This window comes from Amblyomma maculatum, chromosome 2, assembly GCF_055883805.1.
Source record: "Amblyomma maculatum isolate TAMU_Amacu chromosome 2, ASM5588380v1, whole genome shotgun sequence".
NCBI lineage: Eukaryota > Metazoa > Arthropoda > Arachnida > Ixodida > Ixodidae > Amblyomma > Amblyomma maculatum.
Genome location: NC_139345.1, coordinates 76,304,047 through 76,316,460, shown reverse-complemented (window position 1 = coordinate 76,316,460; position 12,414 = coordinate 76,304,047). Strand labels below are relative to the sequence as shown.

The window sequence follows — 12,414 nt, the reverse complement described above, 5'->3', positions numbered from 1 at the left end:
TCCGGAGACTCTGGTTCGATTCCCACCCAGCCCATCTTGAAACTTGCTTTTTATTTATGAAGTGCATGCCGGGATTTATCGCTCACTGGACGCCGACGACACCGGCTTTTCTGCGACATGAGCTCCTTAACGCTACCGCGTTAAAAAGTCAATTCCCGCATGATAGAACATTGGTGCCCGGATGTTGATATCGTTTTGGGCTCGGCGTCGCCTGAATGCCGTTGACAATTGAAATCGTTCCATGCCCAATGCATAATTTTCTATGGCGTCTTGCGCCCAGTCATAGTAACCTTAAGACAAGTAGCTGGGTGTAAGAAACAACGGTGCACAGAACCAAACAAAGCAATTACGGAGCGATATCCGGTGTGATCACTCTAAGAAAGCATCTGGATTTACTCTGGGTGAATACTTTGATGTTTTTTACCCTCTGTTTAAGACACACACACGCGCGACATGATTTTTCTGGGGGATGTGCCATCCATGGTACATACTTGGCCGGAGAGTAGGGGAGGCAGGTGGGGCTTGTATAAGGCAGACAGCTTTTTCATTACTTTCTCTATTTCAATTTAGCTGTAGAATTTGATGGTGGGTTTTGGCGGATGCTTTCGGAGTGTGGTGATGGGTGGAGGTGAGATGCGTACTTGGAGGTGGGATGACGGTTGATGGGCAGCTCCTTGCTCGGGGGTCAGGGAAGGTGGCTCGTGGGTGACGCTTCTGTATGGTGGAGGCTTTATTCTTTGTGATTATAGACATCGACGTTTTCGCATTGTGGGACTGGCACTGCTCTCTGTAAAAGTGGGAGGCGGCGTTCTCAGACTCGATGAATTCAAGTTGACTGTCTGGCCATCAGTGAGGTAATAGCAAAATGTGAGTGTATGCAAAGAAGTGTTATTTGTCCATAACTTCCTGCTATCTCCCCTCTGGTCAAACTTGGCATAAAACTTCGTTGTTATTTCATTTTGTATATGCTCAGGTGTATGACCAATGAAACGCGGTACCCGTTGACCGGCGCAAGATACGCTTCGGAAACACCGAGAAGCCCCACTACAATGGCGACAACTTCTATGTTATCGAACTGTGATTCACCCTGGCGCATATTTACGCTGGTCTTTGCGTGTGGGTGTTACTGAGTAAATCACTTACCTGATGAAACTGGCCTGGGACCACGGTGTTGGCGCCGTAGGCCACAGTAGGCATCATGACATCAATACAGACAAAAAGAAATTAAGATTTTTCTAATTTAACCAGATCATAACAAACATGAGGTTCTGAGTTTATCACCTCTGTAACCGGCCCTCAAGAGTTGATCGATCTAAGATGCATAAATAATGTAGCTTTTAACTTGAGAATTGTCGAAAGCTTCCTGCCACCATCCTAGTGCAAATGACTGGAGGAACAAAAATACACCACCAAAAAACAGCAGTTAAATCCAGTCAGAACTGCAAATGACGCGAATCAGTGCGTTAATAGAATTTTACTGCTTGACGTGGTTTCCTAATTACAAGAGACAACTTTCAATACGGAAAATGTCTTGAAACGATGCACGACATTGTGCGGCGGCTGGGAAATGGGGGTAACCTGTAATAAAACTCTTCAGATTTAACTTCCTCATAATGAGGCGTTTAACCAGTGGCATGGTACACCGCTTCCTGAAGCTCGAACTCAAACACGTCATGGATTTTAGGTTATTTTTCAGAACAATGCAATGTCACTTGTACGTTGTACATCATCAATGAGGCACCATTGCAACCACTGCATCAGGTAACAGGAACATCTTTCTTGCGTTAGCTTGAAAGCAATTTTCAACACATTTATGCATCTTTAGAAAATGATGCACACACCGAAACATATGGTGCACCCAGAACCCATATTGTCAGTCTGTGTGTGTTAGCAGGGGAAAAGTAGTAGACAGGCGAACGTCTCCCGCTGTTTCCCAACAGTGCATCGGCACGACTGGCTTTGTCGTCTTCACAAGTATACGTTGCACGGGTAGCTTGTTCGAGGAGAGTGCAGACGAGCGGGCAGTTCACTGGCATATCAGCTGGCTTCACTACGTCCAGCAAGCGGTGGTCGATGAGCGGCGGGACATTTTCACGTGGCCGCTGCACCCTCTTCGTCCCTCTCGTCGATTGAGATCCTCTCCTCGCGTATGGTGCGACATCCGTGGCTTCCTTCCTCGCTGCTTGGGTTGGTGGCGCCCGACTGGCTGGCTCCGTCCGCCCCTGAGTCTTCGGCCGAGTTGCTCTCTGAGCCGGCTTCGTCTCCGGATGAAGGCGCCAGATTCGCTGCAGACGGCTTGGGCTTGCGCGAGCGGAGCAGCTTCCGCAGCCTCTGGCGCAGCGTTAGGTCCTCGCATTCGGCCAACGAGTCCCAAGAACCGCGGCTTCGCTTCTCCTGTTCGTGCTCGTACAGCGCCTTGACTTTATCTAACGCTGGTGGGCAGGGAAAGGAAACGCAAAACAGCCAATGTTAAGATGCTAGAAATTCTAACGCCATAATGCGAAAGCGCAAAGCTGAAATCCGGACGAGTTCGTATGCATTCATACTTGGGAAGAGCGCAACAAAGGCGGGACAAGGACGAGACAAGCGCTGACTATCAGCTTGGGTTTATTCAAGGCAGGTCCTTCAATAAACCCAATTAATAGTCAGCGCTTGTCTCGTCCCTTGTCCCGCCTTTGTTGCGCTCTTCCCAAGTATGTACACTATGTGGGACTATACTGCTACGGCTTGCAAATTGAAGAAGAAACAAAACAAGAAAGAAACTAGACGTTAAACTGCAGGCGTCGGTAGACTGACTTGAGGTAGCGGTACCGGCCTCTTGTTACTTTCTCTGTGAAGACTTCGCAGTCTTCGTAGTTTTTTTTTTTTATTTTATTTTAGTCAATCAGCGATTATCGGCACGGAATAAATACTCCAATTTTCAAGCCCCGGCTTGATGGTGCAGGCTAGGGCGCTCGACTACTGCGCTCAATGATGCGGGATCGTATCCCGGCCGCGGCGGCCGCTTTTCGATGGAGGCGAAAAGCTAAAAAAGCGCCAGTGTGCTGTGCGATGTCAGTGCACGTTAAAAAAAAAAAAAAAACCGGTGGTCAAAATTTCTGGAGTCCTCTACTACGGCGTCTCTCATAGCCTGAGTCGCTTTGGGACGTTAAACCCCAAAGCCAAACCAAACTTCCATTTTCAATATCTTCGAATACAGCGCTTTCTTTAGGAACAGGTTTTTAGATAGAGTAGAAGCAAAACATTGTCAATACTTTCAGGGGTGGAGTGTGCATGCGGCGCAGCACATGCTTCGTCCACGTTTCACATAAGCGCAGTTATTTCTGTGCCGGCGAAACTTTAGTGGTGGTAGAAACATTTACTGCCAATATTACAGAGGGTGGGGGCGCAACCTTGCATAGCATTTGAGAGCCCCTCCATGTATGGAGGGCTCTCTTATAGCAAAACTGTGGCCGCTACCGTCTCTGACCCTCTGGTAGCGTCACTTATAGCAAAGCAGACAGTTTAACACAAATCAGTACACGTTTTATGTGTACGCTTACCTATCTGAAATTCTACGTCTTCGACGGGAACTTTGTTCAGATGCTTTCTAAAAACTTGGGTGAGCTTTTTTCGCTGGAAGTCCGCCTCAATTTCTTGCTTCGTTCTTGGAATGCGGCATTTCATAAAGCAGCACATCACCACCACTGAAAAATAAAAAGGTCAACATTAATGAAATAAAAAAAAGAGAATTCGTTTTTCTTTCTCACCTCTACATTACAAGGGAATAACTGACCACGGAAAGAACAGTGGATGCTGAAAAAATTGCTAGCCATCGCCTCTCTCTAAATTCCCAAATTTTCGTTTAACTCTACTTCAATCGGGCTTTGCCGTGAACGACCTATTAGCAAATAGGTGTCACCTGAATTTTTCTTAGGGGCACAAAAGTACACTCTTAATCTGATTTCGCATGCGCTCTGGTTAGAAGTGTAACTTTGAAAATGTTCCACTTATAAGCGGAACTTTTTTAAAAGTTCCATTTAAAACTGGAACCTATGCGGGACCAGATTAAGAGTGTAGCGGTGCATGAGCAACTTTATGGGAATCCTGCGAAGCGATACCTTTGGGATAGGAATGTGAAGGATCCTCGAGCAGAAGAGACGAGACGGTACTGTTCTATAGACTGGCTAAGAGTTTGTAAAATTTACCATGTATTCCATTATTCCTTAAAGAACCCCGCCGGGGTGGCGCAGTGGTTACGGCGCTCGACCAATATTCCCAAGAACGCGGGATCGAATCCCGGCCTCGGCGGCCGCTTTTCTATGGGGGCGAAAAGCAAGGTGCTTATGTGCTGTGCGATGACAGTGCACTTTAAAGAACTCCAGGTGGTCGAAATTTCCGGAGTCCTCCACTACGGCGTCTATCATAGCCTGAGTCGCTTTGGGACGTTAAACACCACAAACCAATCAACCATTTAAAAACTACAGTGTATGTGCTTGTGTGTGTCTACATGTGCTTGCCTGTGCGCGTACGTGTGCTAGCAAGATCGCGTGTTTACGTGTGGCCTAAAAAATAAAGTCGAAGCTTTTTTTTTTGTCTTTCTTTAATACTAGTTTATGCATGTAAATGAATGAATGAATGAATGAAGCCTTTATTTGAAAGAAGGGTTGGCTCTCGGCCGCTGTTTGGGTAATTAGGGAGTTAGGACGGATGGGAGCGTAGCTTCGTCTTCACTGTTTTTCAAGCTGTTGCTTGTCGGTGGCCATGCTGCCGATTTGCGCGCTATAAGTCGACTTCTCTCACACTACTCGAAGCAGGCCGCTCTCACTGCCTGCCGTATGTAGCAATGAAATGTTGTACTGCGGTGCCTGATAGAATCTGATCTGCTAGGGTGGTCATGTCGTCGTGTTTAATATGCGTGATTTTGTTTCTTCCTCGTGAAAACGATACGAAGTGTGTTTTGTATTTTGCTCTCTGATCGCTCATCAAGGAGAGCAAAATACAAAACACACTTCTCTTTAACGTAATTAATGTTATATGCGGTACCTATTGAGGGCTTTTGTATGTCACTATAAATGCACACGCATATACTTCGTTCTCTGGACTTTCAAAGGACCTGCAGCAATTAGTATTTGACTGCTGAGGGAAAATTACCGAATAATTCTGTGTGGAAATGGCAAAGTATTCCACAAAACCGCGTTTTCAAAAGAATACAGTGAGACAAATAAAGCTGTTCCTCTCATTTCCTTGCCTCTTTAATAGCTTGTCAGTCAATGCACTTTTTGATAACCTCCGCACTGCGTTGGACTTTCCCTTCGTAAATAATGTCACGTGGTGGTGACAATGTCGTAGGCGAAAAAAAAAGAAGAGAGAAGTGCGCCCTCGAATAACTAAGCAACTCGGCGGCGGCGACTGCAACAAAATGTGCTTCTTGGTCGCCGAACTACGTATGTCCTTTGCACTCGTCAGCCCTAAATTTAATGTTGGCGACGAAACATCTAGATAAAGCCACAAAGGTGACTAGAACAATCTGGAAAAATGTGGAAACAAACGCGGGTCGTTCCAGCTGTTCTAAACGCATCCAAACTTATCGGCTCATCTAGCGCGACGAGGAAAATGATAAAACTGGTCGGCCGTTTTGAGCATGTAAAAACAGAGAAAACCAAACCTTGGCGTCATTGCCTACTTCATTTTGCATACAGCATTAGAATGAACATTACAGCAACTAAACATTACAATAGTTCGCAACAACAGTGAATCAAGCAGTAAGAAGTTTCTAAAAGACCCATGAGACAAATTATCAGTGTTTCAACTTACCATTCACACTATCACATTATCTTAATCTGACGTCACGAGTGTGCTGGTGGTATGTTGACATTTGATTTCTTCGCAATACTGGACGCACTTCCAGCATCATCATCATCGTCATCATCATCATCAGCCTGATTATACCCACTGCAGGGCGAAGGCCTCTCTCATATTTCTCCACTTAACCCGGTTCTGTGCTAGCTGCATCCACTTGACCCCTGCGAACTTCTTAATCTCATCCGCCCACCTAACTTTCTGCCGCCCCCTGCTACGCTTTCCTTCCCTTGGAATCCAGTTTGTTACCCTCAGCGACCATCGGTTATCCTCTCTTCGCACTACATGTCCTGCCCATGTCCATTTCTTCTTCTTAATTTCTACTAGAATGTCGGTAACTTGAGTTATTTCTCTGACCCACTCTGCACGCTTTCTATCTCTTAATGTTACCCCTACCATTTTTCGTTCCATAGCCCTCTGGGTTGTCCTCAACTTAAGTAGAACTCTCTTGGTTAGCCTCCACGTTTCAGCCCCATAGGTGAGTACAGGCAAGATGCAACTGTTGTATACTTTCCTCTTGAGCGATACCGGTAAGCTGCTAGTCATAATCTGCGAGTGCTTGCCAAATGCGCTCCATCCCAATCTTATTCTTGTTATTTCCTTTTCATGGTCCGGATCTGCGGTTACTACCTGTCCTAAGTAGATATATTCGCCTACTACTTCCAGTATTTCTCTACCTAATGTAAACTGCTGTTCCTTCCCGAGGCTGTTGAACATTACCTTAGTCTTCTGCATATTGATTTTCAAGCCTACCTTTCTACTTTTCCTGTCTAGGTCATCAATCATTATTTGCAGTTCATCCCCAGAGTTGCTTAGCAAGGCAATGTCATCGCATCGCTGCCGAAAAAACCCTCTGCGAATGCACTTGAGTTGATAGTGCACGACATAAATGCCCTAGTCATGTGCTATTTCGCTCAGTATGAGATGCTAAGGGCCAGAGAGGACCAAGTGAAGTTTCAGCTTCACACTACATCCGAACGCTTTTTTACAAACCGCAAAGCTTGCCTTTAAATTCAGTGAACTATTTTTTATAACTGCTTTTAACTGCATATCTTTCAAACACTGCTGTGCTCGCACATTTCCGTGAATTGAACTGTTACACTAATTGCGTCGCAACTGAAATTCAGTACGATACATCCCAATTATCTAGAGGATGCAACGGCATGTTTTGTTATTATCGGGCTTTGCAGACAGCAACATCCTGCAGTATTGAACTGGAAAGTTATCATGTATTTTGTTTAGTTAAACTTCGTAATACGTAGGGTATGCTGCTGGGCTAGTTGGTGGTGGTTGTCAAGCATTATGGTGTCGCAGCGCTGGCAGACAAGGACAAAGAAACCTAGGAACACGCACAACATCAGCGCAGTTGTTTGTGTCCCTAGTCTTTTTGTCCTTGTCTGCCAGCGCTGCGACGCCATAATTCGTAATACGAAATGAATTCCGATAAATAACTAAAAAAAGGAGTTCCAAAACAGTAGCGCTTTGAGGGGTGTTCGAGACACCGCTCTTCATTGCAAGTTCAAGCATCGCGCTGTGGATCATATACAGGGGCGATTGTAATTAAAGGTGAGGCATGGCTGGATAGATTCCGCCTATCGGGTACGTTCTTGTTGCGTTTGATGAATACACCCGGGGCAAGGGTTGGGCGTCTGGTGGGATATCTGGAGAGCGCGTCCTCTCACCGACGACGATGAGGCCGCCCAGCGAGAGGAACATGAGCTGCCATACTCGGAAGCCCGCGATGACGTCCTGCTCCAGCCAGTCTGCCGTGTCCTCCACGTGCAGGGACGGCACGCACTCCTGCGAGGAAGAGAAGGCGAGTCACCGCCACGCATGTGCATATGCCTGCGAACATAGTTATAACAGAGATTAGCGCTAGAAGATGCAAATCAATAGTATAAGGCTAATAATGGAAAGCGACTAGCACCGCAAAATATTATAGTTTCTAGGGAATCAAGGATAAGAGAACCAATTAAAAAGGAGATGAACTCTGGCATAGGTGGATCGAAGGTTGTGGCGTTTGAATACTGAACCCGAGGACGCGGGTTCGATCCCTTCTGTCAAGGCCACGTTTCGACGGGGGCAATACGCAAGGCACTAGGGCATATAGTATTTATAAGAGCACATTTAATAGCAGCAGGGGCCGAAATTTCCGTGCCCCTCATAGCCCGAGTCGCTTTTGGCTGTGAGGGAGGCCGCTCCGGAAATTTTGACCGTCTGGGTTTCTCTAACGTGCACTGACGTCGCAGAATAAACAGGAGCCTTGCTTTTCGCTTATACATCGAAAAACGGCTGCCTCTACCGAGATTAGATCACGGGTCCTTGGGTTTAGCAGTCGGGCGACTTAACTACAAGCATGGTGACGGGGCCGTACGTAAGTCAATGAGAGAAGCGACGGCAGTGCCTCTGCGGGGATGAGTTCCTCACGCCGTAATTGCACGTTGACATCTTGGAGTTCCTATTGAGACACCAATATGATGTTTCAAAGGTTTTGTGATGGCCAGAGGTTCACCTTTGGATAAATCGTACAAATATCACGTGGTTGGTGTAGCTAAGTGCAGCTTCAGCACCTTAAGCTGCATAATTAGAGACATATATATATGCGCTTTGTGGCTACTTTACAGGCGTATCCGATTGCTTGTTTAGCCCCAGAACATGGCTTTTTTGCTTGCTTTTTTTCATGTTGTGGTATATAATGGCTAAGCAAAGTTTTAAAAGTTGAAGATATAAACAGCATTCAATAATATCAGGAGAAATGGAGCGACCGGCTTCGACATCAGGTCCGCCAATTTTCCTCAAATCACACCCAATTAATATACTGCACGTTTCTTCGTCGTAGCTGGACATTGTTATAAAAAATATTTAAAAAAAAACGCGCGCAAAGAAGAACGCAAGTACATATCGAGATGACGTGGTTTAAAAGTCGGCGTTTTAAAGACCCTCTTCACATCTGGAGGCTTTTGTTGCTGCATTCAGTGTCCATCGCAATCGCTCGGGGGAATAAAAATGTAAGGGTGAGTAAGTTGGATGGGGGGGCTGCAGTTCTTATTTTTACAGTAAATGCCACTTAGTAGAAGCTCGCTTGTGGGAAATACGTTGCTGAACGGGGTTCAAATTTAACATTATTATGCAAACGCTGCTAAATGTGAGACGACAACGCACCTCAACTAATTTTTTGTAAGGACAGCCATCGATTGGAACGATCTTCCCGCTGAAATCGTCGCTCACTCTAACCCAAGCCATTTCAGAACTGCCATCGAAAACTTTTTTTTGTTAATCTCGACAATACTGTCAAGCCTACCCCTCATGTAAAACCCCGTACTCCTGGGGTCTTTGAGGTATTGGAAATAAATAAATAAGTAAATAAATAAATAAATAAATAAATAAATAAATAAATAAATAAATAAATAAATAAATAAATAAATAAATAAATAAATAAATAAATAAATAAATAAATAAATAAATAAATAAATAAATAAATAAATAAATAAATAAATATGAAGGTTGCCTCGAAAGCTTGCAGGAGACTGTCTTATCCATACAATACTTTTGCTTGCAATAAACGCAGCGAAAAGCAAGACATTTTTTATTACAGCTGGCAAGTTCTGCTTTACTGCATGCATCACTGATGCTATAGCAAAAGTATTTTTGTCGTCTACAGTTTGACAGTCATTCCTCGCTAGTAATGCAGCTTGTAAGAGCGCTCTCGCCCAACGAATGTGTGACTTTTAAAGTTGCATAAATTTTTACGAATGTTGTTAGGTGTATACTGCGATCAGTCGAGGATTTTCCTCCTCTCTACACAACGACCATGTGCGCTTAGTGAGCAAATGTTTTTCCCGGTAGAAAATGATACGTGAAAGCGATCGACCAATATTTAGGTAGTTTAAAAAGGCGCTTATTGTTGAATTCAATGCAACACACAGAATTCTGTAGGAACATATTTTAGCCACAAAGTTCTCATGCTGATGCATTATCACTGCTTTGAAGAAGGTTCGCAGAAACTTGTCCGTACTGAAGCCAATGGAGTCTCGGACTGAGGACCCGGCCAAGCCCGCCCCTAATCCCCAAACCATTTCCTGAAATAAATGTTTCATACTACTACTATTAGTTTGAGTCGGGAACACCATTCCACATATAGGTATGATTTTTGTTCTATCTAAATTAATGAAAAACAACAACAAATAAAGATAAAGTGCTCCTGAGGGCAGGCTTAAAGATGTTGGGGCTCCACAGTAAAAGCTTGCCATATCACTATACTTAAAGCTACGTTACTGCACTTCATGGTCTGGTATTACTGCTAAGGAGCAGTATATTTGCAAAAATATGTTGACAATGGTGGCCAAGCAATTAAGCGGTGGCGGATCATATTGTACCATGAAAAGATCTTATGCCACTGCCAGCATCTTCACGGGATTTACGGAGGCCTACAGATCACAGCTCTTACAGGGTTTCAATTAATTATTTGATGCTCCCTGGAGAACAAAAAACGCAGGCGTGCAAGTTTTTCTGTAGCTGTAAGGAGGCTGTTCACTCCTGAGACAGAAAGCTTTCCAAATTGAAAAAAAAAAAAAATAATATATGAAGAAAAAGCTTCACAAAAATTGTTTAAATCCAGCGCAAATTGAAGTTCGATTGATCGAAGCTAAACTTGAGTTAGTGATACCTCGGTAGACGGCGGCCACCGTACCAACCTGAAGTTATTAGTTCGAGGCATTCGGCAAAGACGAGGAAAACATTGAAGAAATTGACGTAAGAGAAGGCAGAAATGCGCCGAGTGGCATGGAGAGTAATTTCAAAATAATCTAAAAGGTTATTCTCTTGTTTGGGTTTAAATAAACACTTTCGAAATATGACTCGCATTTCAATTTTCAGTCTGCATTAAAATTTGGTAGACACTAAGTCTGCTTATGCATGAAAGTGCGAAAGCATCACTCTTTGCGTAGCCGCAATATTGCTGCAAATGTTTCCAAATTGAAGCTTAATTTTTTCATAATGCGTTTTACATGTTTGTTGCACACCAGACTAACGCTATTCGGAACTTGTCGCTAAACGCGACGAGTTTCCAAGCTTGAAAGGCCGTGTAACAAGACGTAGCCGAAGTGCGTACGAAGTTTAATCTGTATTTATTTCACATGTTTCGGCGCATCCAGACCTGTCATCAACTGCGTAGGCGCAGCGACTGCGCTCTTCGATTGAATTCGACAAATATTTTAACTTCTGTACTCACCCCAACCACACGTTACTGAGCTAAACGCACAACTCGTTCACTATAAGCGTGCTCTGCCCTGATGGGGCTGGTGCAGGTGGGTCACCGCTGCTTGCGGCGGTGGCCGGCCTGGTACCGAATTTTTATCTGTTGTAGGCCGTCATTGCACACGCCACCGCTGGTGGTGGACGACGGCTGTTGTTGCGGCGCGCGTCTTTCTTTCCCTATTGCTTTCTTTTCTTCTCTATATTCTCTTCTGTCCGCACGAGGCAGCGGAGGTGGCTCAGCTACAGAGCCAGTAGCAGGCCCGTGCCTTTCTTTTCCTTCTTCCTACAGCCACAACAACAACAACTATAAGCGTCCCTCTAACACGCTTGAACCAACCACCCTTCGTCACCAACATTCGCTGCGTGCCAGCCTTGCAAGCAAATGGCATGGGTTCGAATCTCAATTACAGACAACCTCTTTCATTGAATCACTTCAATTCTTCAGCCGTCTCACTCGCCAGCATTGTTATGCGTACTGTCGAGTGTTGGAGACGCTAACAACAAAGACGTCAGACTATTTTTTTTTGTTTTTTGCATAGCGGGACTAGTAATGTTTTCGTAATAATAAGTTCGTGGACATTTACTTTTTTCTTAAAGGATCGACCCACAAGTTTGAGAATATCGACGAATTTCAAGAAAGGGGATGGGCAGGCAACGGCTGCTGCAATTAAAAAAGATTCGATGAGAGAAATATTAACGTTGCAAATAATTATTGTTTCCACCAATGACAATCAGAACTTCTTGCTGAAGTTCCCTGACGCTTCGCTTCCTTATCTCAGTTTTAATTACGCACCCAGGGAAATGGTTACTCTGCTGTTTCAGAGCTTTTGTTTGCAAAATGATCAAGCAAAAAGATGGCCAAAAAACGAAGGAACAAGTAAAAAAAAAATAACCTGGTTACATTAAGGCGCTGTCGTCCTCAACAATTTAGTATTCGTCCTTTTTCTCCTCTTTTTTTCCTCTTCCCTTTGTGGAATCTCCCCATTTAACACGTACATTAGTGGAGCGACACTCCTTGCTCCCCCATTCAGTTTTAACGCGCAACAAGTTCGAGTCAGCCAGTTCGACACGGCCAGCCGCAAGCGACGAGCCGCTGGATGTTAGACTTTCGTCCCTAAAACACGCAACTGCGCCTATCTCTATGGCGGGTGGGTGCAGCTTCTTGTGCTCATCATGTTCTGCGACTGGTCCAGCACTGCCGTTTGCTTGCGTACCTCGCGTGGGTGCCCCACCCATCGACGCAATCGGCCCTGAAACTAAGCTGCCCGACTGGCGTGCTGACCTCCGCCATTTCGTCGAGGGACTCCCGAGGCCACC

At 44.9% G+C, this 12,414-nt stretch overlaps 1 protein-coding gene across 1 annotated transcript in view; it reads right to left on the bottom strand.

The window, feature by feature from the left end:
- Positions 1–2,091: 2,091 nt before the first annotated feature.
- Positions 2,092–12,414, bottom strand: part of LOC146199058 (uncharacterized) — a 19,550-nt gene continuing 9,227 nt past the window's right edge. The window contains exons 2-4 of the mRNA XM_084592027.1: positions 7,524–7,641; positions 3,543–3,686; positions 2,092–2,432 (exon numbers count right to left, since the gene is read on the bottom strand). Of these exons, the coding sequence (XP_084448153.1) occupies positions 2,092–2,432; positions 3,543–3,686; positions 7,524–7,641 (603 nt within the window). The remainder of the gene's footprint in view (positions 2,433–3,542; positions 3,687–7,523; positions 7,642–12,414) is intronic.